The 25,179-nt window shown below is 55.5% G+C and overlaps 2 protein-coding genes across 15 annotated transcripts in view; one reads left to right on the top strand and one right to left on the bottom strand.

The window, feature by feature from the left end:
- The window catches only part of PI4KA (phosphatidylinositol 4-kinase alpha), a 102,249-nt gene extending 89,503 nt beyond the window's left edge, over nt 1-12,746 (top strand). For 7 of the 10 annotated variants that reach the window (XM_084993990.1, XM_084993988.1, XM_013983179.3 and 4 more), the window contains 19 exons: nt 586-705; nt 791-870; nt 953-1,146; nt 2,379-2,469; nt 2,793-2,960; nt 3,159-3,212; nt 4,969-5,089; nt 6,549-6,678; nt 7,338-7,408; nt 8,274-8,346; nt 8,420-8,490; nt 9,201-9,310; nt 9,680-9,784; nt 9,870-9,995; nt 10,258-10,378; nt 10,463-10,622; nt 11,016-11,105; nt 11,610-11,693; nt 12,377-12,746. In XM_084993990.1, the coding sequence (XP_084850116.1) occupies nt 586-705; nt 791-870; nt 953-1,146; nt 2,379-2,469; nt 2,793-2,960; nt 3,159-3,212; nt 4,969-5,089; nt 6,549-6,678; nt 7,338-7,408; nt 8,274-8,346; nt 8,420-8,490; nt 9,201-9,310; nt 9,680-9,784; nt 9,870-9,995; nt 10,258-10,378; nt 10,463-10,622; nt 11,016-11,105; nt 11,610-11,693; nt 12,377-12,428 (2,021 nt within the window). In that variant the 3' untranslated portion in view covers nt 12,429-12,746. The remainder of the gene's footprint in view (nt 1-585; nt 706-790; nt 871-952; nt 1,147-2,378; nt 2,470-2,792; nt 2,961-3,158; nt 3,213-4,968; nt 5,090-6,548; nt 6,679-7,337; nt 7,409-8,273; nt 8,347-8,419; nt 8,491-9,200; nt 9,311-9,679; nt 9,785-9,869; nt 9,996-10,257; nt 10,379-10,462; nt 10,623-11,015; nt 11,106-11,609; nt 11,694-12,376) is intronic. The other 3 variants (XM_084993991.1, XM_013983181.3, XM_084993993.1) reach the window with 1 other exon arrangement.
- A 6,548-nt stretch (nt 12,747-19,294) lies between these two features.
- Nucleotides 19,295-22,502, bottom strand: TMEM191C (transmembrane protein 191C). Of its 5 annotated transcripts, XM_005670922.4 has the most exons (10): nt 22,251-22,502; nt 21,976-22,099; nt 21,783-21,833; nt 21,570-21,647; nt 21,349-21,405; nt 21,165-21,224; nt 20,959-21,023; nt 20,805-20,877; nt 20,521-20,561; nt 19,295-20,432 (listed from the first exon to the last, which is right to left on the bottom strand). In XM_005670922.4, the coding sequence occupies exons 1-10, from the start codon at nt 22,403-22,405 to the stop codon at nt 20,228-20,230; spliced, it is 909 nt and encodes a 302-aa protein (XP_005670979.1). In that variant the 5' UTR covers nt 22,406-22,502; the 3' UTR covers nt 19,295-20,227. The 5 variants fall into 5 exon arrangements, with proteins under 5 accessions (XP_005670979.1, XP_084850191.1, XP_084850190.1 ...); XM_084994064.1 differs by having other exon boundaries at nt 20,200-20,432; nt 20,959-21,224; XM_084994065.1 differs by lacking the exons at nt 21,165-21,224; nt 21,349-21,405.
- Nucleotides 22,503-25,179: the final 2,677 nt, after the last annotated feature.

Below are 25,179 nucleotides of genomic sequence, written 5' to 3'. Positions count from 1 at the left end.
CACCTGGCATAACATTCCATGCTATCTCAGTTCACAGGCATCCCTGGCAGCCCAGAATGGGCTGTGGCCCCTATGCCAGAAAGGATAAGGCTCAGTCTGTTGTCACCTGGCAGGGCAAGTCTAAGCAGCAGCTAGTTCCAACACAGGGGGTTGGGGACCAGGAGCAGTTTTCTGAAGGTGACGTGGGTAGGAAGGTGGGAGTTTCAGTTGTGGCTCAGCGGGTTAAGAACCTCACTAGTATCCATGAGGGTGGAGGGAGGTCAGGGTCAGGGAGAGGTGCTGAAGTGTGAGCCGGCAGCCACCCCGCAGGAGGAAGCCTCACTTCTGTCTCTAAAGCACAGGGCTGGTCACCACCCAGGTTAGGAGAGGCGCAGGTCTCTGCCCGCAGGCCAGTCTGACCCCCAGGTAAAGGAAAAGCAGGCCCAGTGACTGTCTAGGTAAGCTCTGGGATGTACTCCCACGCAGGGCAGGCAGCCCTTACCATCTGCCCCTAGCTGCTTGAGTTAGTGCCACATTAGGGGACATCTGCCTTGTCTGTGGGGAAGGTCCAAGCACCTCATTCTAGAGTCCCGTGTGTGCCCACAGACAATCAGGACACCCGGAGCAACCTGGACATAGCGGTTGGCTCTCGCCAGCAGGCCACACAGGGCTGGATCAACACCTACCCGCTGTCCAGCGGCATGTCCACCATCTCCAAGAAGTCAGGTCAGTGGGGCTTTGCTGATGGGCCCCTTGGGTCTTCTGGGTTGCGGAGGCTCCAAGGGACACACTGTGTTGTCCCTGTCCCCAGGCATGTCTAAGAAGACCAACAGGGGCTCCCAGCTGCACAAGTACTACATGAAGCGCCGCACGCTGCTGCTGTCCTTGCTGGTAAGGCCGCTGGGCACCGGGGTGGGGGTGGGGGTGCGTGGGCCACACAGAGGCTCATTGGTGGTTTGTCCCATCTTGCCAGGCCACCGAGATCGAGCGTCTCATCACATGGTACAACCCGCTGTCAGCCCCAGAGCTGGAGCTGGACCAGGCCGGAGAAAACAGCGTGGCCAACTGGAGATCCAAGTACATCAGCCTGAGCGAGAAGCAGTGGAAAGACAATGTGAACCTGGCCTGGAGCATCTCTCCTCACCTGGCCGTGCAGCTGCCCTCCAGGTGGGTGAGGCCACGGCTGCCTGACAAGGGCCTTAGGGAGGAGGGTGACACATCCCTTCCAGGGACAGACAGGAAGACCATCTTAGCCCTGATGTTCCCTTCGCCCTTTGTGGCCATGGGCTTTGTCCTGCCAGGGACCAGCGCTCAATGCCTAAGGAGGGGATGTCAGGGCCCAGCAAGAAATGAGATGCCTGCAATAACTCCCAGAGGCAGAGTTCCTGTCGTGGCGCAGTGGTTAATGAATCTGACTGGGAACCATGAGGTTGCGGGTTCAATCCCTGGCCTTGCTCAGTGGGTTAATGATCTGGCGTTGCCTTGAGCTGTGGTGTAGGTTGCAGACGTGGCTCGGATCCCGCGTTGCTGTGGCTCTGGCGTAGGCTGGCAGTACAGCTCCGATTCGACCCCTAGCCTGGGAACCTCCATATGCCACGAGAGCGGCCCAAGAAATGGTAAAAAAAAGACCAAATAAATAAATAAAAATAAAATAAAATAAACTCCCAGAGACGGGCCTGGGGAGGGCCCGGGTCTGTCCCTGGGTTTTGTCTTTAAACAGCGACTGTCCCGTGGTGGCTCTTAAAGGGGTGGGAGGAGTTCCTGTCGTGGCGCACTGGAAATGACTCTGACTAGGAACCATGAGGTTGCGGGTTCGATCCCTGGCCTCACTCAGTGGGTTAAGGATCTGGCATTGCCGTGAGCTGTGGTGTATGTCGTGGACGAGGCTTGGATCTGGCGTTGCTGTGGCTCTGGCGTAGGCCAGTGGCTACAGCTCTAATTCAACCCCTAGCCTGGGAACCTCCACATGCCACGGGTATAACCCTAAAAGGACAAAAGACAAAAGAAAAAGGGGGGCGGAGCTGGGAGAGGCTCCTGTGCTCAATCCCACCAGGGGGCTGCATTCAGCCCTGAGCCCACGCTGCCCACTCACAGCTTCCTCCGGACAGGCCCACAGCTGACAGCGCTCATAAGTGTCTGCCCTGCCTTAGCCTCAGCAGTCACACCTGAAGCTCACACCTCCCCTCCCACCGCTTACCAGGCCATGGATGGGGCCTGGCTGAGGGAGGTGTCCTGTGAGGGGGAGTGCAGATCAGTGCTGCTTGAGGCAGTGCTAGCATCTTATCACCACCAACACTTTGTCAGCAGCCAGATGCCCCAACATCCCTAGGTGTTGATCTGCATCCCTCAGTCAAGGCCCCCTGGCTTCGTGTCTGCCACCACACCCTCTGTACCCACAGGTTCAAGAACACAGAGGCCATTGGAAATGAGGTGACCCGTCTGGTTCGCTTGGATCCTGGAGCTGTCAGTGACATCCCCGAAGCCATCAAGGTAGCGTGGCCAGAGGTGCACCAGAGCCTGGTCCTAATAAGTGCATAGAAATGGGACCACCTCCAGGGCTGCCTGGAGACCAGAGACGTGACCAGACCTGCTGATGGCCATTTGCTGGTTTCCTGTGCTTTGAGCTCTGCAGATGAAGCACTCACTCTATTAACAGTAGGAGAACGTGGAGTGTATCTCAGCCCAGTGCACATGCTATTGTGCGTGATATGTCAGAAGTTGTTATAAGTGCTTCATAATCACGCCTCTCAGGGCTGTCCCTGTGACACGGGTGGGGCCTGGACACCTGACCAACATCTCCCTGCTTCCCCCAGTTCCTGGTCACCTGGCACACCATTGACGCTGATGCCCCCGAGCTCAGCCACGTGCTGTGCTGGGCGCCTGCCGACCCACCCACAGGCCTGTCCTACTTCTCCAGCATGTACCCACCACACCCTCTGACAGCACAATATGGGGTCAAGGTCCTGCGGTCCTTCCCACCGGTGAGCCCATCGGCCAGATTGGCCTCGGGGGTGCCTGGCTGCGCTGGGGAAGTGGAGAGAAGAGTAGGTTTCCAATGAGGATGAAGACATGTCCCATGGGTGGAGTGACAGTGGGGTCGTTCTGGGTGGGGTGGGGCCGTGGGACCCCCATCCGCATGGTGGTCACTGCTCCTAGTCATGGCCGCTTGCACTCCACAGGATGCCATCCTGTTCTACATCCCCCAGATTGTGCAGGCCCTCAGGTATGACAAGGTAAGGCTGAGTGCGCACGGCTGTCTAGCACTGAGGGCCAGTGGGCAGTACGGGGGGATCCCAGGGGAAGGCGCCTGAGCTGCAACTGTGGCTTGAGCCCTCACACCCCACATGGCTGTCCAGTGCCCAAGGCCCATCCTGTGCAGGGTAAGCAGGCTCTGGAAGCAGTACCAGCTGCTTCCTCAGGGTGGGCAGCCTGGCCTGGGGTGCCTACCTGCTGGAAGTAGGGGGGTCTCAGCAGCTCTTCTGTCTCCTGGGGTGGGGGTGCTTAGAAGAGACAGCATGTGTAGGGGTGAGCTGAGCCTCCCAGGACTAGAGCTAAAGACCCAGGGCTTCACCGCAGAGACCCACTTCCTCAGTCTGGAGGCTGGGGTCCAAGACCCAGGTGCTACAGGGCTGGCTCCTCATGTGCGCTCACATTGTCCCTCTGTATCTGTGTCCTAATCTTTCAACCCTACTGATCCCATTTAACTTAATCACCTCTTTAAAGGCCTGTCTCCAGATACAGGCACAGTCTGAGGCACTGGGGAAGACTTTGAATGGATGGTGGGGGCAGTTCAGCCATAATAGTGAACATGCACATAAAGGGTCTAGCTCAGCACCTGGACAGAAAACACCCAACGGGGTGACCACAGCTGGGAGCCCTCACTGCCTGAGCTTCATCCCCTTGTCATCTGACCCCCACCTGTGGTGAGCGCTGCAGTGTCTGCCCCTCCTGCCCCTGCATTGGCCCCACAGGATCCCAGACCACTTCATGTCCTGGCCTAGCCCAGAGGCTCTGCACTGGAGGTTGAATATTCATGGTTCATGGGGGGTTTTTTGGGGTTTTTTTTTTTTTTTTTTTTTTTTTTGGTCTTTTTAGGGCCGCACCCTCAGCATATGGAGGTTTCCAGGCTAGAGGTCCAGTTGGAGCTGTAGCTGCCCTCCTACGCCACAGCCATAGCAGCTCAGGATCTGAGCCATGTCTATAGCCTACACCACAGCTCATAGCAATGCTGGATCCTTAACCCACTGAGCAAGGCCTGGAATTGAACCCATGAACTCATGAATACTAGTCAGGTTTGTTAACTGCTGAGCCGTGATGGGAACTCCTCATGGTTCATCTTTAGCTCCATTTGCTGGGTTAGAATTTGGTCCTTTGAAGTTTGACATGTTTGGAAAGCCCACCCACCCAAGTTAAGGAATCTGTCCAAAGAATACTTTACAGATGTGGAGGCCACAAACTACTGTAGGGAGGGAGGGGCTCCCCCCCATTCCAGGTATCTTACAGAAAGGCCAGCGCCTTTGTAACCTAGGACATGGGAATTCAAACTGAACTGTGAGTGACGGAGGAGAGGGTCTTAGGCTGAGGCCATGGTGCATCCACCCTCAAAGTTAGCAGGACTTTCTGGAACCCACCTGTCACTCCGCATTGTCATCACTGCAGTGTCTTCTAAACCAGCTCATAGATGAGCGTTTGCTCATGTGCACACATGCCCCGCCCTGACCATGACTCCCCATGCTTGACAATAGCAGATGTGGGTTAGAGCCATAGGTCTTAGAATCCAGGGCAGAGAACAGAGGAGACCAAAACTGACGTGTGCCTGTGTTGACCAGGACCCCACCGGCCGGCCAGCATGCTGGACTCTGGCCAACCTTGCCACCTGCCCAAGAGAGCCGCTCACAGCCAGATACACTCTGCTGAGCGCGGGAGTCAGAGGAGTCTCTGGTGGAGTGTGGCCAGGCCTGGGCTGACCGTGACCTCGCTCTCCTGCAGATGGGCTACGTGCGGGAGTATATTCTGTGGGCAGCATCCAAGTCCCAGCTGCTGGCGCACCAGTTCATTTGGAACATGAAGACCAACATCTACCTGGACGAAGAGGGGCACCAGAAGGACCGTGAGTGTGCCTCCGCCCCTTACTCCTCCCAGCCCAGAGCTCCCCCACCCCCACCTCCCACACACAGTGTGGCCGGGGCCTCCTTCAGGCCTTTTCGGCTGGCCCTCCAGGTGCCCTGCTCTGCTCCTTGTGCCCCTGTGGCCCCAGCCAGCAGCACCCCAACCACCAGGACAGTGATTCTCAAACCAGGTCATCCCCCCAGGACCCTCACACCCTTGAAAACTACAGAAGCCCTCATAGAGCCTTGTTTCATGTGGGCTTTAACCGTTTGTGCTTACCAATGTTAGAAGTGAAAACCAAGACATAAAAAGATATAAACCCATTACACGTAAACGGAAGTAATTTTTTAAAGGTGAGCCTGAGCACAGCATGGCTGCACAGTCTTACAGACTCTTGAGCATCTGCACAGACGTGTGGTCAGAAAGCAGGGTGTGTTCTGGTAGTTCAGGAGGCCGGAATCACTCCACTAAAACTGTGCCACACCTGGCCGGGGTGGTTTCTCAGTGCTTGAGCACAGTGTGGGATCTGAACCGAGTCGGTGAGCCTCATGCTCTGTTCATCCAGTCCCTGGCCCACACTGCTCGCACCCCACGCAGGACCAAAACACCCAATGTGGCCACACCTGGCATGTAGGACCAGGGGTGCTGCCCGTCCCCGTGCTGACACATTTCCTAACATGGTACTTAAACATGATCACATGTGCTGGGCCCTAGCTGTCTCACGGGACAGAAACATGTCAAGCATTGGGAAACCTTCAAGCTTTTTTGTCAAGTTTAATAAAGTTTTGTAGTTGTTTTCCTTAAATGGCAGGTTCATTTTGTTTTCATTTTATTTTCAAGAAAATATCTGCCATAAACCTAAGTCTGAGTGACTATACCTTGTCTCAGTCTTTCCTTCAACTAAAAACGACACTCCTGGAGTTGCTGTCGTGGCTCAGCTGTAACAAACCGGACCTATATCCGTGAGGATGTGGGTTTGATCCCTGGCCTCGCTCAGTAGGTTAAGGACCTGGCGTTGCCGTGAGCTGCACTGCTCAGACGCAGCTCGGATCTGATTTGATCCCTAGCCTGGGAACCTCCATATGCTGTGGGTGCGGCCCTAAAAAGCCAAAAAATAAAATAAAAACAACGCTCCCTAGAAGAGGGGGCATTCCCCAAGGTCCTTCGTGCTGCAGGTGCAGCCCTGGCTCCCCCACCTCATCACTCAACAGTGAAGATGGCTGCACCAGGGACATTCCTAAGTGACACTGGCTTTGTTCCTGCCATGAGAGCAGAGCTATGAGCACCCTTGACACTGACGCCCAGGTTCCCCACGCACCGTAGCCTTGCAGCGTCAGCACACTGAGGATGGCAGCCCTCTTTTGGGTGGAGTCTGCCGAGGGTCCCAAGCCCCCCTATCTCCTGAGCATCTGCAGCCACTCTGGGTCCCCACCCACGGGCTTACCCTGGGTTCCACGCAGCTGACATTGGCGACCTCCTGGAGCAGCTGGTGGAAGAGATCACGGGCTCCCTGTCTGGCCCAGCCAAGGACTTCTACCAACGCGAATTTGACTTCTTCAACAAGATCACCAATGTGTCAGCCATCATCAAGTAAGTGCATCTCCTCTGGTCCCCACAGCTTTGGGTTCACCCCAGAGCTTTAAAATGTGGGGCCCAGGCTGGCTGTCTGCTCCCGAGGGCACGGCAGATGCACAAAAAACATGTCTGTCTTTCACTCTGGGCTTGTCCCAGCCTGAGGCCACTGTTCCCCAGGTTCTGAGGATCCCTGTGGTGTAGGGGAAACCAGGCTCCTCTGCAGCCCCAAGATCCTTTCTCTGATTCTCCTCTTGGGTCCCCACTCACGTGGATGTCTTGGTGGCATGTTTGTACAGGACTGCGCCCGGGAGTTGACTCTGGCCCAACGCCTGTTGCTTCAGGACCTCATCCCCTTCCCTGTCCTCAGGGCCCAGTCCTCTTATGGCTGGCACTAAGCCAGCGGGGACCCTTAGGCTGGACTCCATAGCCTCTGTCATGAGAGAGGCTCAAGGTCATGCTGCAAGCCTGGACCCCAGGGAGCAGTGGTGGCCCCCACAGTGTGCACCTGACTGCATGCGCATACCCCTCAGGTGGGGGGCAATGAGGCTGGAAAAGCCCCACCTAGGTCCCAGGGCCCCTAGACTTGCTGAGAGTGCTGGGCAGGGTTTGTAGGACTGGAGAGCCTGGCTGTACTCTGAAGCCCCGGAGGCCAGTATCCCTGACTCTCTTCCCAGGCCCTACCCTAAAGGCGACGAGAGAAAGAAAGCTTGTCTGTCGGCTCTATCTGAAGTGAAGGTGCAGCCTGGTGAGTGGGGCTTCAGGCTAGGGGAACTGGGGGAGGACCCTGGGTGCCTGGTGCCCCTCTCTGGAACCTGCCCTGGCCAGTGGTCACCCGGCCTGGCTCCTGCTGCTTTCTGAAGGCCAAGACACTGTCCTCAGTAGGTTTTGTTTTAGAAGGTTATTGAGGTCCAGTGTAACAGAAGTGACAAAGGCCAGACAGACAATGGGGGCAGGGGGGCGTCACAGATGTGCTGGGACCTGTTGGATGTGGTGCCTGTGGCTCTTGCCAGGTGGTCAGAGCTGAACCTTCCCAGGCATCACTGCCCAGCCCCGCTTTTAGCTGCTGACATGTGCTTGTTCTTCAAAACCCTGGCCATGCACACATGCCTCCAGCCTGCTTCAGCGTTGGCACAGCACAGGCCCTTGGTGAACCCCTCCTTAACTGCCCCAAACCCCCGCCCCACCTCCAAGCTCCAGCCAGCTCAGCCTCTCAGGAGACCATGCTGCTGGACGCGTGCAAGGGCACTGGGGAGCCAGCCAGGGCTGGCATCTAGGGAAGGGAGGGAGGCCAGGGACTGTATAGTCCTCGGGGCCCAGCCCTTCCGGTCAGGACCCCTCCTCTAGTGCTCCCACCCCCAGCACTGCCAGGAGCGGCTTCCTTTCATCCTCACCCTGCACTTCCTCTTGGAAAGTGGCTCCCTTGTCAGACAGCAGGATGGGCCCTGGGAAAGGTCGTGGTCAGGGAGGACCGCTCTCATTGGCCTCAGCACCAGGAGGCTTCAGAGGCCCCCAGTGCCACCCTGTGGGCAGAGGAGGCTTGTGTTAAAGACTGATGGTGCATTCTCACCTCGTCACACCCAGGCCCCTGACGTCCCCTCCATCCCTCACAGGCTGCTACCTGCCCAGCAACCCCGAAGCCATCGTGCTGGACATTGACTACAAGTCCGGGACACCCATGCAGAGGTGAGGCCCGCGGTGCCCTCCCACGGGCTGCTGTTGCCAGGGCACCCATGCCACGTACTCTATTGTCTTGCAGTGCTGCAAAAGCCCCATATCTGGCTAAGTTCAAGGTGAAGCGATGCGGAGTTAGCGAACTTGAGAAAGAAGGTCAGTGTGGCACATCTGCCATAGTTTGGGGTTCCCTGAATGGTGACAGCCTACGTTTGCCCTCTCGTTCAGGGACAGCAGGCACATGTGCAGTGAGAGCTACTGGGTCACCCCCTGCCAGCTGGCAAGCCCCGGGGGCGCTTCTGGGGGTGGGGGTGGGGCTGGGGCTGGTTTGCTCGGCTGTGGGCTGCCATGTACGTGACCACAGATGCTGGCTCCGCAGCAGGAGTTGCTTCTCCCCTGGTTCTGGGCCAGAGTATTGAGTGGGTGTCACAGGGCTGAGCTCTGTGTAGAAGTGCTGGGGAAGGGTCCTTCGTGCCTCTTCCCAGGACGGCACTTGGCTCCTCAGCTTGTGGCTGCATCACACCAGCCTCTGCCTGCATCCAGGGTCCCCTCTGATAAAGGCACTGGTCAGTGGGTCAGGGCCCACCTGAATCTGGTGTGGCCTAACTTGACCACACATGCAAGGATCCTGCTTTCAAATAGGGTCACGTTCTACAGGTTTGGACGGGCATGAACTTGGGGAGACAGCAGTGCAGGGGTGATGCAGGCTCTCCACTGTCCACCCTTCACAGTGCCCATTGCTGACCGACCCACTTGGGTCCTCACTCCATGAGAAGGGCTCTGTCTCAGCTCTAATTAGGAAGGGACCCCAGCTGTCTGTTGGGACTCTCACTGCCCCGGGCTAACAGCAGCCTCTTTCTGGGCAGGGCTGCGGTGCCGTTCCGACTCCGAGGATGAGGGCAGCACGCAGGAGGCCGATGGCCAGAAGATCTCCTGGCAGGCAGCCATCTTCAAAGTGGGAGACGACTGCCGACAGGTAGTCGGGGGCGGGGGGGCTGGCCGGTGACCCACCTCCCTCCAAGGCTCTGGGCAGACTCCCTGCCGCATCATGTACAGAAATACCAGTTCTGTTACCTTGGGGGAAAGCAGGGCTTCCCGTCAGCCCCGAGCCTCCCCAGCACCCCACCCCCACCTGCCAACTGTTCACCCCTAGCTGTTCACAGGGAAGGGCCCGGGGGGGTGGGTCCCCTTACTCACCTCCCCGCCAGGCAGTGCATCCTGGCTCAACCCATTGCCTGTGGGCAGTGAGGCAAGGCCCTCTCAAGGCCTTGGCTCTCCATCCTGGGCAGGGCCATGGGCACAAGTGAGCTGGCCAACTACCACCCTGTGTCTCCTTGGTTCCCAGGACATGCTGGCCCTGCAGATCATCGACCTCTTCAAAAACATCTTCCAGCTGGTGGGCCTCGACCTCTTCGTTTTCCCATACCGGGTGGTGGCCACTGCACCCGGGGTAAGTTCCTGGAGCAGGAGTGGGGCTGTCCCACACACACACCCCAGCCGGCGGTCTGCCCACAGCCTTGGCCCCCCTTCCCTAGTGTGGAGTGATTGAGTGCATCCCTGACTGCACCTCCCGGGACCAGCTGGGCCGCCAGACCGACTTCGGCATGTATGACTACTTCACGCGCCAGTACGGGGACGAGTCCACCCTGGCCTTCCAACAGGTGGGCAGCAGAGCAGTCTCCAGCACTGCCCTGCGATGGTCAGCACTTTGCTTCCGCCGTGTTCCACATCCTCATATGTTTGGGGTCAAACCAGAGCACCTGTAACTTGAGATAGAAGGAACCTAGAGAAAGCTAACTGGTGGGGGAGGAAAGGGCCACCGCCCCGGAGCCCAGATGTATCCACTGTCACTCCTGCACCGGGGTCTGGCTTGCTGACTGGGGTGCACCTGGGAGCGCCCTGAGCACGGACCTCTCCACACAGGCACGTTACAACTTCATCCGCAGCATGGCCGCCTACAGCCTCCTGCTCTTCCTGCTGCAGATCAAGGACAGGCACAACGGCAACATCATGCTGGACAAGAAGGGCCACATCATCCACATCGGTTGGCAGCCGTCCAGCCTGGGGCCTGGGGCGGGATTCTGCCCACCTGCTAGGCAGTCACCAATGGCTTCTTGGCATTTTGCAGACTTCGGCTTCATGTTTGAAAGCTCACCAGGCGGCAACCTCGGCTGGGAACCAGACATCAAGCTGACGGATGAGATGGTGATGATCATGGGGGGCAAAATGGAGGCCACCCCCTTCAAGTGGTTCATGGAGATGTGTGTCCGCGGCTACCTGGCTGTGCGGTGAGCTCCCCTCAGATCATCCCAGGCCCAATGGATGGGAGAGGTTGGGGGCAGGGAGGGGCACCTGGAGGCCTTGCTTTCCCATCATGTCTCTGCCACCTGTGCCAGGCATCAGCGTCCGGCCACATCCTGCACCTCCTGGGCTTGGCCTCCCTCTGAGCATCCATTGGCCCTTCTGCACAAGTCCCTGCTCCCCCAGACCACATGATGCCCGCTTGGCTCCCCACAGGAGGGGAGGGTCACCTCCACAGCACACACACAGCCACAGCGGGGGCCCTAGCTGGGGGCCCAAGGCCGGACGGAGCAGCCTGTGGGGGGACTGCCATGTGGAGCTCAGGGCGGAAGCCCTGCTCAGGCCGGCCTCTGTCCACTGCCCTCCTTGCCTCTCTCCAGGCCCTACATGGATGCCGTCGTCTCTCTGGTCACTCTCATGCTGGACACGGGCCTGCCCTGCTTCCGCGGCCAGACAATCAAGCTCTTAAAGTAGGTCCTGGGCAGACACACAGGCCACTTGAAGACAGCTTTCCCCCGAGATGGGAGCCCCTCAAGCGCTGGCGATGGTAACCATCACCCATGCTGTGTGCTCCCCTTGAAGCCCAGAGCAGGCAGAGGCCTGGGTGAGGCGCTGTTGCCAGGGTTCCTGGAGCCACAGCTGAGGATGTCTCTTGGAGTCCCTGTGTTTCCCAAGGATGCAGAACCGGCCCTGTGTCTGGGCCAAGCCTGGGGCTACAGCAGCTTAGCCCCAGCCAGTCCTCCCCGGCCACAGGGCCAATCAGCCCCTCAGGTGCTGAGAAGGGGCCCAAGCCCTCCAGATCTTCATAACATGGACTCTAGGAGGGGAGAGTCCCAGGGCCTGACCTTTAGCTGAACAAATTCTTACAAACACTAAGTGTAGGCAATTGTTCAGACCACATCCCTGCTGAAGGGCAGCCTAGGGAAGCCTGGCAGGGGGGCAGGGGCAGCCCTGATGTGGTCCTTCCCCACCAGGCACAGGTTCAGCCCCAACATGACGGAGCGAGAGGCCGCGAATTTCATCATGAAGGTCATTCAGAGCTGCTTCCTCAGCAACAGGCAAGCACCCTGTCCTGTCCTCACTCCCATGTCCCCTGCTCAGTGGGCAGGCACCTGTCTGGGGCCATGCCTGGGCCAGGTGACAGGACACTGCTGCCATAAACTTTGCCGAGTGAGGCAGGTGAAGGCCAGGAAGTGAGTTCTTAGAGACCCGGTGAGGGCAGTGGAGTTGCTGGAAGAGGCCTCAGTGACAGGCTCTCAGGGCTGAGTGTGAGGTGGCCTTGAGTTTTCCAGACTGAACTGAGCGGGGGAGGGGAGCCATCCATGGGAGGTACAGAGGCCCAGGGCGGAAGGGACCAGGAACTGACCCAGGGGGCCCACTAAGGTCAGTGACCCAACGAGAGCATGGGGGGCAGTGAGGGCACAGGAGCGCTACCTGGTCTTGCTGACATGGGGGCAGAGAAACAAAGTCGCTGGGGGCAGCATGAGAAGGGTCTCTCCTGAGGATCCCATGGGTGAACTGGGGGATGCCGAGCAGAGGAGCCCACAGACCCTCTTGGGCCACATGCCCAGATGGGCCCAGGACCCAGGGCAGGCATTGCCTGAGCCCACTGGTGAGGGAGTATATGTCCCAGGGAGGAGGGGACGGCCCCTGGATGCAGCAGGGCGACTCCAGTGGAGTCGGGGTGAGGGTCCCTAGATTGGCCCATCCCCTAATGGTCCCCATGCTCCCTGCCTTCCAGGAGCCGGACCTATGACATGATCCAGTACTATCAGAATGACATCCCCTACTGAGGGGGCAGAGCGCCCACAATCGTGGAGCCGCGGGCACCTGCCCACTTGGCCGCTGTGTGCAGCAGCCGCATTCATCTGATGGACAAATGGAGCGGAGCATGCCCCCTGCAGAGCCTGGCAATCTGCTGCCCCCGGGGTGCCGCCCCCCACGGCCTGTGCAGCCAGAGCGACAATCAGCCAGTCTCTGCAGGGTGAGTGCTGTTTGCACTGGACACATTCCCTACCTGTCTTATCTCAGAGGTACATGAAGTATTTTCTTGTGTATAAAAAAAAAAAACAAGATTCAACCAATCGAACAAAATAAAAACAAAAACCTCATTGTGTTGGAATTTGATTTAGTGTCATATCCCCAATGCATGTTCAGCTGAGGGTGACCTGGACATGCTGGGGGAGGGCGGGGTGGTGAAGTGGGGGAAGGGGTGACCTGGGATGCCCCTCTTCCCTGCTTGCTGCTGCTCCACAGTCGCCTCCGCTCAGGCTCCCCTCGGGGCCACCTGGCCGTCCCCCATCCTCCTCACCCCCTGCAGGCATCGCTCAGCATCCCCCTCGTTCATCTTCAAGTGCTGCCCAGCATCCCTGTGCACCCACCCCACAGCAATAAACCCACTCACCAGGATCCTCCCAAGACTCTAAAAAGGAAGTTACACAAGAGTCTCATCAAAGAGAAGACCAGTCAATGAAAATCAGGACAATGAAATTACCAAAAGTGAAGTATAAAGAAACGTTGAATGAGGTGCTCCGGTTATCCCGAGGGGGTTCCAGAATTGGTAAGAGACACACACTCAGCCTCAGGAAGTGGCATCAATACATGGAAGCAGCCAGCATGTGAGGTAAAAGAAGCTTAAAACATTAAATCAGGAGTTCCCGTCGTGGCGCAGTGGTTAACGAATTCGACTAGGAACCATGAGGTTGCGGGTTCAATCCCTGCCCTTGCTCAGTGGGTTAACGATCCGGTGTTGCTGTGAGCTGTGGTGTAGGTTGCAGACGTGGCTCTGGCATAGGCCGGTGGCTACAGCTCCGATTCAACCCCTAGCCTGGGAACCTCCACATGCCGCGGGAGCGGCCCAAGAAATAGCAACAACAACAAAAAAAAAGACAAAAAAAAAAAAAAATTAAATCAACCCAAAAGAAGGCAGGAAAGGAAGAAGGAAAGAAGAAATAACAACAAAGAAATCATGCCGTGTGGAGTTCCTGTCGTGGCACAGTGGTTAACGAATCCGACTAGGAACCACGAGGTTGCGGGTTCGATCCCTAGCCTTGCTCAGTGGGTTAAGGATCCGGCGTTGCCTTGAGCTGTGGTGTAGATCGCAGACGCGGCTCGGATCCCGCGTTGCTGTGGCTCTGGCGTAGGCTGGCAGTACAGCTCCGATTCGACCCCTAGCCTGGGAACCTCCATATGCCACGGGAGCGGCCCAAGAAATAGCAAAAAGACAAAAAAAAAAAAAAAAAAAGAAAGAAAGCATGCCGTGGCAGAAGTTACATGTTGATGGCCAAATTTAGTAAGAGGCAGAAGAGGAGTTCCCATCGTGGCTCAGCGCTAATGAACCTGACTAGCATCCACAAGGACGCAGGTTTGATCCCTGGCCTCGCTCAGTGGGTTAAGGATCAGGTGTTGCCGGAAGCTGTGGTGTAGATCACAGAGGAGGCGTTGCTGTGGCTGTGGTGTAGGCTGGCAGCTGTAGCTCCAGTTCAACCCCTAGCCTGGGAACTTCCATGTGCCACAGCTGTGGCCCCAAAAAGACAAAAATAAAGAGGCAGAAGAAGCGAGACCAGCTCTATGCTGGTGACAAGAGATGCTCTCTAAATACAGCCTCACAGACCTGGGGCGGGGAGTGGAGGGAGAGGTTCCCTATCGCCCCATGAACGCATCGTCTGAAGTGAAGTCTGATAGTTTCAGGGAAGAGACCAACTGAGCTGGAGGCTTAACATCCCTCTCCCCACATCCCTCTCCCCACATGTGACAACGACTGGCAGGAAACTGAGCACAGGGGACCTGATGCCGTCCCCATGCTGCCCATCCAGCCAACGTTTAGGGACCAGACTCCACCCAGAGCGGCTCACTGTCCATGCCCACCCCAGGCTTACCCCAGGGAGTAAGGCATGGGATGAGTGAGACATTCTCAAGAACCCTAGACGTGTAGGGAACAGAGGAACCAAAATACCAGACAAAACGCACAATGGGGTGGGGATGCGGGTCAGGTGCTTTATGGTCTGCTTGGGGAGGTTGATAGAGCCAAGTCCATTCAAGCACAAAGGAGCCCAGGATACAGGGTGTAACTTCCGGAAGACCAAACACAAGGAAGGGAAAGCACAGGAAATGCAGGATGAACATGTCATAAACAGTAGAAACACATTCAAGCACAGGAGAACTGATTTCAAACCAGGACACTCAGAAAGGAGGCTTGTCACGTTGGCTTTAAAATGAAAAGTCACTGGCAATACGGCAAATTATGCATCCTAAGGTAGCAATGCTATTTACAATCCTGGGGCGAAGATCTCAACCCAGAAGCTGACAAAAAAGTAAGGTCTCTTTTGAGACTAGAAACAAATGAAACTTTAAAAAATTTTTTTTTTTTTTTTTAATCTATGGCCATGCCTGAAGCATATGGAAGTTCCCAGGCCACTGACTGAATCTGAGCTGCAGCTCAGATCCTTTAACCCACTGTGTGCCTGGCTCAGGATTGAACTTGCACCCTGCCCCTCCCCCCAACCCTCACAGGCAACCTAAGCTGCCACAGTCGGACTCTTAACCCACTGTGCCACTGCCAGAACTCCATGAAATTGAAAATCTTCAGAACAATCAAGCTCCTCTTTCAATGACCCAGAAGACGAAAGCCCAACCCGAGAGCCTGAGGCGTTATGGGAAGATTTTTAGGGAGGCTTGGTGTACACCCAGGACAGTGTGTACCCGAAACATTACTTCCTTGATGTGCGTGTCTGCCAAAAACCTGTCATGCTTCAAGGTGAAACGCTGGCAGCTGTCCTGACAACACTGTCTGTCACCACATCTGCTCAGCACTCAGCACTGGGGGGCCTCGCTTATCCGGTCAAGACATGAAATGGTTTAAGAATCTGGGAAAGAGAAATGACTCTCAGAAATAATGTTTGGGTACCTAAAAATCCAAAATAATCTGTGAATATATTCTATAGCCAAACTCCGGGACACAGGTCAACACAGAAAAGTCAGAGTTCCCGTCGTGGTGCAGTGGAAATGAATCTGACTAGGAACCATAAGGTTGCGGGTTCAATCCCTGGCTTCGCTCAGTGGGTTAAGGATCCAGTGTTGCCATGAGCTGTGAGCTGTGGCATGGGTCACAGACACGGCTCAGATCTGGCATTGCTGTGGCTGTGGTATATAGGCTGGCAGCTATAGCTCCGATTTGACCCCTAGCCTGGGAACCTCCATACGCCACAGATGCGGCCCTAAAAAGCAAAAAAAAAAAAAAAAAATGGCATAACAAACACTATTCCCTCTGTTCGTTTATCCCTGTACCTCAGTGTGGCCCCCTTTATCAATTTATCTATTGGGACATCCAAGCATCTAAAAAGCAAAAAAATAAAATATTGTGTTCACAGACTGTAAGACTCAACATTAAACACTTGTCTCTTCTCCCAAATTGATTTGTAGTCCCACGCCAGATCATAATCCCAGAAATTAGAGCACCAGAAAAAAGCAAACGACAAACAGGAAATATTCACCACAGACCTCAAGGCTAAAGTGCCCCTAAAAAAGAGCTTTGAAAAAACTGAGGGAGAAGGAAAACTTAGGATCCTTTTTTTTTTGGCCTTTTTCGTCTTTTCTAGGGCCATGCCCGAGGCATATGGAGGTTGCCAGGCTAGGGGTCTAATCGGAGCTATAGCTGCTGGCCTACACCAGAGCCACAGCAATGCCAGATCCAAGCGTCTTCAACCTACACCACAGGTTCACGGCAACGCCAGATCCTTAACCCACTGATCATGGCCAGGGATCGAACCCACAAACTCACAGTTCTTAGATTTGTTTCCGCTGTGCCACAACAGGAACTCCGGATCCTATACTTTTAATATGAGCAAATGACATGAATGGTTTGCATAAAAAGAAATGCACCTGGTCCTTAAATATAAAAAATATTCTCAGGAGTTCCCTGGTGGCACAGGGAGTTAACGATCCAGCCTTGGCACTTTTGTGGACGGGTTCAATCCCTGGCCTGGGAACTTCTGCATGCCTTGGAAGTAACTAAAAAAGTAAAAATAAAAAATATATATTCTTGGAGTTCCCATCGTGCTGCAGCAGAAACAAATCAGACCAGGAACCATGAGGTTGCGGGTTCAATCCCTGGCCTCGCTCAGTTGGTTAAGGATCCAGTGTTGCCGTGAGCTGTGGTGTAGGTCGCAGACATGGCTCAGATCTGACGTTGTTGTGGCTCTGGCATAGGCTGGCAGCTATAGCTCTGATTGGACCCCTAGCCTGGGAACCTCCATATGCCACAGGTGCGTCCCTAGAAAGACTACATATATATATTCTCATAGTTCCTGCTGTGATGCGGTGGGTTCAAGATCTGGCATTGTCTCTGTGGCCTTGGGAGTTTGATCTCTGGCCCGGCACCACAGTGGATTAAGGATTTGACATTGCCACAGCTGTGGTGTAGGTCACAGATGGAGCTCAGATTTGACCCCTAGGCTGGGAAATCCATATGCCACAGGTGCAGCCTATATATATATTTATATACGTATTTCCTCAACCTTTATCAAAAGAGAAACGCAAATTAAAACCACACTGATGTGCACTTTCTCACCCATCAGATTGACAATGTGCACAGGTGAGGGTGAGAATACAACAGAACAAGCCTGGAAGTAACCAGGGTTGTCATGCACATGGGCACCCTTGAGTCATAATTCCCCTTTAAGGAATCAATCTCAAGGATTCTCTGGCAAAATACAATCAGGCGTTTGCAGAAGGCTCCTTGCTAAGGTAGCATGGGGCCACCTCCATGACCATGGTGGCTGTGGCACCAATGACATGTCCACCTACCACACTGCACAGAGGGAGGAGCTGTAAGGAGGGCAGAGAATCCAGGGTTGCACTGTGCTCACCAGAAAAGGGGAGGGGGGTTGTACACAGCTCAGTTATTAAGGGTAAAAAGGGGAGTCCCCCCAAAAAAATCAAATGTTTCTTCCAAAGAAGTGGGGGCAAGAGGGTGGAGGGCACAGGGATAAAAGCTAAGACATCATGTTTTGTGTACTGGACTTTGTAATTATAAATTATAAAAAGTAGAGAATGCAATGCCTAAAAATCGAAAGAAAAAAAATCACACTCATTAGGATGGCTATTATTTAAAAAACCAAAGAGGAGTTCCTGCTGTAGAACAGTGGATTAAGAATCCAACTGCAGGAGTTCCCATCGTGGCTCAGTGGTTAACGAATCTGACTAGGAACCATGAGGTTGCGGGTTTGATCCCTGGCCTTGCTCAGTGGGTTAAGGATCCGGTGTTGCCGTGAGCTGTGGTGTAGGTTGCAGACTCGGCTCGGATCCCGCATTGCTGTAGCTGTGGCATAGGCTGGTGGCTACAGCTCCGATTCGACCCCTAGCCTGGGAACCTCCATATGCCACGGGAGCAGCCCAAGAAATGGCAAAAAGTCAAAAATAATAATAATAATCCAACTTCAGGGGCTCTGGTCAAAGCTGCAACTCCAATTCAATCCCTCACCCAGGAACTTCCATAGGCCAAGGGTTCAGCCTTAAAATAAATATGGGAGTTCCCATTGTGGTGCAGCGGACACAAATCTGACTAGTAACCATGAAGTTGCAGGTTCAATCCCTGGCCTCACTCAGTGGGTTAAGGATCCGGTGTTGCCCTGAGCTGCGGTATAGGTGGAATTGGAGCTATAGCTCCAATTCGACTCCAAGCCTGGGAACCTCCATATGCCACGAATGCAGCCCCAAAAGGATAAATAAATAAACAGGAGTTCCCATTGTGGCTCAGTGAATTGTCTCTGTGAGGATGCAGGTTTCATCCTTGGCCTCCTCAGTGGGTTAAGAAACCAGCACTGCTGCGAACTGCTGCGTAAGTAGCAAATGCGGCTCTAATTTGACCCCTAGCCCAGGAACTTCCATATGCTACAGGTGCAACCACAATAAATAAATAATAAGACCAGAAAATAATGGAACAAGGTACAGCAGTTCCTCAAAGAATTAAACAGAAGTACCATTTGAGGAGTTCTGCTGTGGTGCAATGGGATTAGCAGTGTCTTTGCAGTGTCAGGACTGCAGGTTTAATCCCCAGCTCAGCACAGTGGGTTAAATAAAGGATCCCATGTTGTGGCAGCTGTGGCACTGGTCAAAACCGTGGCTTGAGTCTGATTGCTGACCAGGAAATTCCATACGGGCAGGGGTTGGCCAAAAAAGAAAAGTAGCATTTGACCCCTCCACTGCACTTCTGGCCATAGAAGCAGGGACTCAGATATTTGCATACGTATGTTCAAGGCAGGGTGGAAACAACCCAAATTCCCACCTATGGATGAATTGATAAACTGTTTTATCGACAAAGTATAGTACGAGACTATATTATGACTTCCAGATAAGAACTAAATTTTTTAGGACACATTGCACAATCCTTAAGTTACCTGCATAGGTCCAGAAGAAAGGTTTTTTTTTCTTTTTACCACCACACCTGCACTATATGGAAGTTATACTCAACCAGGCTGAGTCGAATCCGAGCTGCAGCTGCGGGCCTTAGCCACAGCCACAGCCACGCAGATTCCAGATTCCACATCCCACGTTGCAGCGTGGCATCCCTAATCACTGAGGGAGGTCAGGGGTTGAACCCACACCCTCACCGACAGACACCATGTCTGGTTCTTAACAAGCTAAGCCACAACAGAAACTCCCATAAACAAATTTAATCCCCCAAAGACTAAGGAACACGTTCAAATCAGTAAGAAAATGATTTTTTAAAGGCCAGAGCAGAGAGTTCGCGTCGTAGCTCCGGAAAATGAATCTGACTAGCATCCATGAGGACACAGGCTTCATCCCTGGCCTTGCTAGTGGGTTAAGGATCCGGTGTTGTCGTGAGCAGACGCGGCTTGGATCTGGCGTGACTGTGGCGTAGGCCAGCGACTACAGCTCTGATTTTACCCCTAGTCTGGGAACCTCCATATGCCGCGGGTGCGACACTGAAAAAAAAAAAAAAAAAAAAAAAAGGCCAGAGCAAAAACCCACGTATGTGTGCACAGGAGGTACAACAATTTCACTACCAAAGAAAGTTAATAATAAAAATAGAGCAGTATTTGCATCAGACGAAGTGAAACTCGAGGTCCATCTCCATCAAGCAGAACTTTTCACATAAATTACCAAGACCGCAGCGGTGAACGCGCACCCCACACTGCTTAGTTACCGCAGGGAGAGCGCCGCGGACCACGAGGACGACCCAACCGGAGGAGGGGCGCCTCGGAGACTGAGTGTCCACCACGCGGACGTGGACACAGAGCCCCGCAGGGCCCCGTCAAAAAGCAGGGAGAGCAGGTTTAGTAAGGATTCCGGATTCCCTCCGCTCCCGAGGAGCAGCGGGTCTGCGGGAACCGAGAGCGCGGCAGCCTCTCGAGACCAAGGTCCGTCCACCGATGATCCCGAAGAGACGCGACACTCTCGCCCGCGCGTCTCCGGGTCCCTCTCACTGCCATCCCTCCCCTTCCCCTCTTCCCTCCTTTCCGGCGTTTCTAATCACCCCCGCGTCTCCCTGTCCCCGCCCCCGACTCTACCCCCGGCGCCCAGAAACCACGCGGGAGACAGGGGTGCAGGCGGCCTCGGCCGGCGTGATGCGCTAGGCGGGCAGCAGTCCGCGCGCGCGCAGCTCCAGCAGCGGGGCCAGTGTGTAGCGCAGGCGGCGGAGGGCGGCGTTCAAGCTCGGGCGCGCGAGCCCGCGCCGGAGGGCGAAGGGGTTCACCAGAGCCAGGTAGAGCAGCGGCAGCGCCAGGAGGCCCAGCGGGAGCAGCAGCAGCGTCTGCAGCGCGCCTAGCGCCCACAGCCTGCGGACCGACGACGCACGGGCAGACGCGTGGTGGCGGAGTGTGGGGCGTACCCCAGCCCCCAACCCCACACCCTCTGCCATCTCACCTGATGCCTCCCGCCCCAGCACCGCGGAATAGCCGCTTCTCCTGCGGGGAAAGGGAGCGGCTAGCAATCCCGTACTGAGGAGGGGAAGGGATCTCTCAGAGGTTGGGGCCCGTAGAGGGCGGAGCCTGTGAGTGCGTTTTGCTCCGTGGGGTCGTGACACGACGGGGCGGGTCGCCTATGTGGGCGTGATCGTGGGCGGTCCTTTTGAGGTGTGGTCCTTAGCGGGAGTGGGCACGCGGGGCGGGTCTCGGCTCAAGCCCGCCCCTGCCGGTGCCGGCGCTCACACAGTCTGCTTTGGCCACCTCCTCCATGAGTGAGCCCGCGCAGTCCTGCCCCCGGCGAAGCTGTGAGTCGCACCTGCGGGGACAAGTATTGGGATGGGCCCTCTGTCCGGCCTCACAGTCGTCCTGCCACACCCGACGGTCCTAACCCCCTTACGGCTCCAGTCCGACCCTCGAGGCGTCCAACGCAGCCGCCGCCTCCATCACCTTCCCTTGCAGCTCCTGCAGGGAGTGGGAGAGAGGCCTCACACCAAAGAGGATCTCTCGGTGGGGCGGGGGCAGACTGCCGCAGCTCAGAAGGAGGGGTGGAGGCCACCTTGGGGTCAGAGGTGAGCGGCTCTCGCAGCGGAGGGGGAAAGGCACCTGCAAGACTCCACTCTGCTCCTGAAAGCTGGCCCAGGCCTCCTCCATCCGCTGTGCGCTCTGGCATGCGGGGAGCCCTGATTAGCCCTTATTAGACTCAACCCTCTCCACCCTGCCGCACCTGCCCAGGCCCCACCCACACCCCAAGAAAACCCTCCCCTCTGGACCCCGGCTCTGTCTGCACCTGCCGCAGGGCCTCCGTCTGCATGGCGTGCTTGGCCTCCACCAGCTCCAGCTGTTTCTTCGCGAGGATCCAGGGAACATGAGGACCCCGGCATTCCCTGAATCCGCGGGGATGGACCCCGCCCCGCGGCCCCGTCCTCCCTCGGCCCCAAGGCCACTCCTTTGGGTCATCAAAACCCCGCCCAAGCCACCTCTCCGGCCCTCAAGGCCCCATCCAAGCACCTGCAACGCCACCAATTGGGCCCCGAGTTGCTGCTCTGCGCGTTGCTGACTCAGTTGTTCGCCGCCGTAGTAGAAGAGCTGGGGGTGGGGCTTATGAGGCCGGGATCTGAGGGGCTTCTAGGGGCGCTACTATCCTGGGAGGCGGGGACGGGGCGGGAAGTAGGGCGGGGCTTCCTAGGGAAGCACAAGACAGAGGCCGTCTCTTGAACTTACCTGACTTGACAGCTCCTCCCACTTCTCCTGCAGCTGCCGGTTTTGTTGCTCCTGGACGGGGTTGAGGGGGCGGTCCGGTCCTCTCCAAGGTCCCCGCCCCCACCACAGGCCACGCCCCCTCAAGACCGTCCCTCGCCCCACTAACGGTCCCGCCCTCTTCCCTGGCCCCGCCTAGCCAGGGCCCCGACCCCACCAGGTCCCGCTTGCGCTGCTCCGCGGCCTCCAGCAGTTCGCGCGCCCGCTCCGCGCGCTCCCGCGCCGACTCGCGCGCCTCTCCCCTCAGGGCACGCACCGCCTGGCTCCGCCGCCGCTGCAGGCTGCAGAGGGGAAACTGAGGTTCCCGGAGTCCGAGGTTGGGCTGGCCTGGTGGGGCCGAGACCCCTCGAGGGGTTCGCGCCCGGACGCCGCCGGTGCGGAGCCTGTGCGCGGCTCTGAAGCCCGGGGCGAGTGAAAGGGGCAGCTGCGTACCTGCGCTCGCGCTCGCTCAGGTCCTCCAGGCGCGCCGTGAGGCTCTCGCTCTCGGCCTCGAGCCCGCGCACCAGCTCCTCGAGCTCCTGCTTCCGCAGGCGCCCGTCGCGGTTGTCCTTCTGCAGCTGCAGCAGCAGCTCCTGCGCCTCGGCCATGGCTCGGCTCTGCCCATCCCGCCTCCCAGGCGTCCGCGTCACAATGCCCCCCACGCTGCCGGTTCCGAATCGCCGACCGCCGGTGGCGCAGCAAACAGCAGCCTCCTGGGGAGAAGATACCAGAAGCCGAAAACATGCTCATATCTTTGGACCCAATGATCCCACTCCTGGGCACCTGTTCCAGGAAGAAAAATAAAACCACAACGCATTAAATGGTTATTTGAAGTGGGTAGTTACAGTCATCACAAAGAGGAAACCATTGTAATTATTAAATTGATGTACTTTAATATTATGTGGCATGCACAGAGATATGTCGTCTAATGCGAAAAGGGAGAATATTTTTTAGCATATATGCTAAAATAACTAAGACTCTAAGTTCCATGGGCAAGAAAAGTTATTTCATTGGTAAAACGAGATAAAGTCATCCTTTTATTGCCTTTATTTGGCCAGTTTTAATTATGACGCTGGATGCAAAAACCCTAAATAAATTATTAGCTAACCAAATCCAAAGGGATACATTTAAAAAGGTACATGGAAACTAAGAAGACTATTCCAGAGATTGTTCAGTATCAGAAAATCGATATCATTCACAACATAGACAAAAGAAGGAGAAATCAGTTTTAGCTGTGCATTTCAGTAGACACAGAACTCCTGGTTCAGGTCCAGTCTGTGGATACTTTTTTCCTTTTTTTGGCCACACTCTCGGCCCCTCGGCATGTGGAAATTCCCTGCTGGGGATCAAACCTGAGTTGAGATGCAGCTGTGACCAGAACCATAGCTGTGGCAACCCTGGATCATTAACCCGCGGTGCTATGAGGGAACTTCCAGCCTGTGGATAATCTAAAGCCAGGTAGAAAGGGATGCAAAGCTGATGAAGGCTATGTAGTTAAAATGTACAGTAAACATAGTAAAGAGGAAATCTTAGCAGCCTTCGCTTCCAAGATTTTAAGAGAAAAGAATAACTCATTTGAAGTTCCTGCTGTGGTGCAACGGGATGCAGCATCTTGGGAGCTCTGGGAGGCAGGTTGGAGGACCTGCAGTAAAGCAAGAAAAAGAAATAGGAAAGTCTGAAGAGTATGCGGATACAGTTGACTGCCTACCCCTCCTGTTCCTTCTTGCCAGTACAAGCCCCTGAGTGTACTCCTTTCCAAGTGTCCTGTTCTTCTGGGATGGCAGGCCCACCCTTTCCTAGCCCCAGGCACAAAGCAGGACTGGTCACAACCCACCATGGTTGTCTTGCTTCCTTGTAGGATTCTGCCTGTGAAACTCAGAGGAGGAAGTCAAGTGGGCAGGAGCTGGGGGGTGGGTTTGTCTCACTATAAGAAAGCAGGGAGGGGAGTTCCCTGGTGGATCAATGGGTTAAGGATCTGGCATTGTCACTGCTGTGGCATGAGTTCAATCCCTGGCCGAGGAAATTCTGCATGCTGTGGGTGTGACCAAAAAAACAAATTATATTTTCTAACTGGCAGCCATGATATATATGTGCTACAGGTTGAATTGTGTTCCCCCCAAATTCACCTGTTCGGGTTCTAATCCCCAGTACCTCAGAATGGGGCCCTATTTGGAAACAGTACCATTTCAACTATAATTCATGAGAATGAGGTAACATAGGGTGGTGGCCCCTCACCCATATGCCCAGTGTCCCTATAAAAAGGGAGATCAGATTTAGTGCAGGAAGATGCTATGTGACAAGAGCTTCACCAAAGAAGTGCCAAGGCTGTGAGAGGCCTGGACTGAACCTGCCCTGGCATCTTCACAGGGAATGGCTGCAGCATGATCTTAAACTCCTGGCCCTGGAACCCCGAGGAATAAGTTCCTGCTATTCTCAGTACTTGACCATGCCGGCCCAGCTGAGACCATGTCACACCATCGCGTGTGTATGCAACTGTCACAGTCCGTCTCCTGAGGCAGCTAGGCTGGGTGGGCACAGGGTCCTGCAGCAGCAAGGGCGCTGGTCACCTGGAGACTTGGTGGGGTAGTGTAGCCAGAGCACCTGGGGGCTGGGACAGCCTAGGCCAAGGCCTCCCAAGCCTTTGCCCTAAGAGCAGACGGCTGTGTTGGATGCTTCACTCAGCAAGCATCACAGAAAGACCCTCTCCCGGGGGGGGGTCACAAGTGCAGGACCCACAGAGGAGGTTGAGATGGAGAGAAATGGGGTACCACTGGTGGTGGCAGTGCAGCTTTGGCCCCTGCTGTGGGTCTGGTGGCCACCTTACCCAAGATTCTGTCTGGCCACTGCTCCCACTGCTCTGCCTGGGCTGGGGGAGGTCTGGCTGGGCGGGAAGCAGGGGCGTCTGGAAGAACAGAGCCTTTGAGCACTGACCTGCATCAGCACCAACGTCCTTCCTCACACTGGTGCCAAGCACCTGAAAGTTTTGAGTCCAGACCAAGATGTGGCACTAAGAAGCACCATCTCCTTGATCATTTTTTTTTTTTTTTTTGTATTTTGTCTTTTTAGGGCCGCACCTGCCGCACATGAAGGTTCCCAGGCTAGGGGTTGAATCAGAGCTGTAGCTGCCAGCCTACACCACAGCCATAGCAATGCCAGGTCTGAGCCACATCTGTGACTTACACCACAGCTCATGGCCATGCTGGATTCTTGGCCCACTGAGCGGGGCCAGGGATCGAGCCCATTATCCTCATGGATACTAGTCGTGTTTGTTTACCACTGAGCCATGACAGGAACTCCTCATTGATCATTTTTATATCGATTACATGGTGAACTATTTTGAAATATACTGGGCTTGAGGAAACGCTACAGTCTGCTTATTTCT

Source organism: Sus scrofa, chromosome 14, assembly GCF_054392235.1.
Source record: "Sus scrofa isolate SSC_HxYL_T2T_F1_AM1 chromosome 14, Sscrofa_HxYL_maternal_Yorkshire_Landrace_v2.0, whole genome shotgun sequence".
Lineage (NCBI taxonomy): Eukaryota > Metazoa > Chordata > Mammalia > Artiodactyla > Suidae > Sus > Sus scrofa.
The sequence above is the reverse complement of the archived record's forward strand: the minus strand, read 5'-3'. Positions and strand labels throughout refer to the sequence as shown.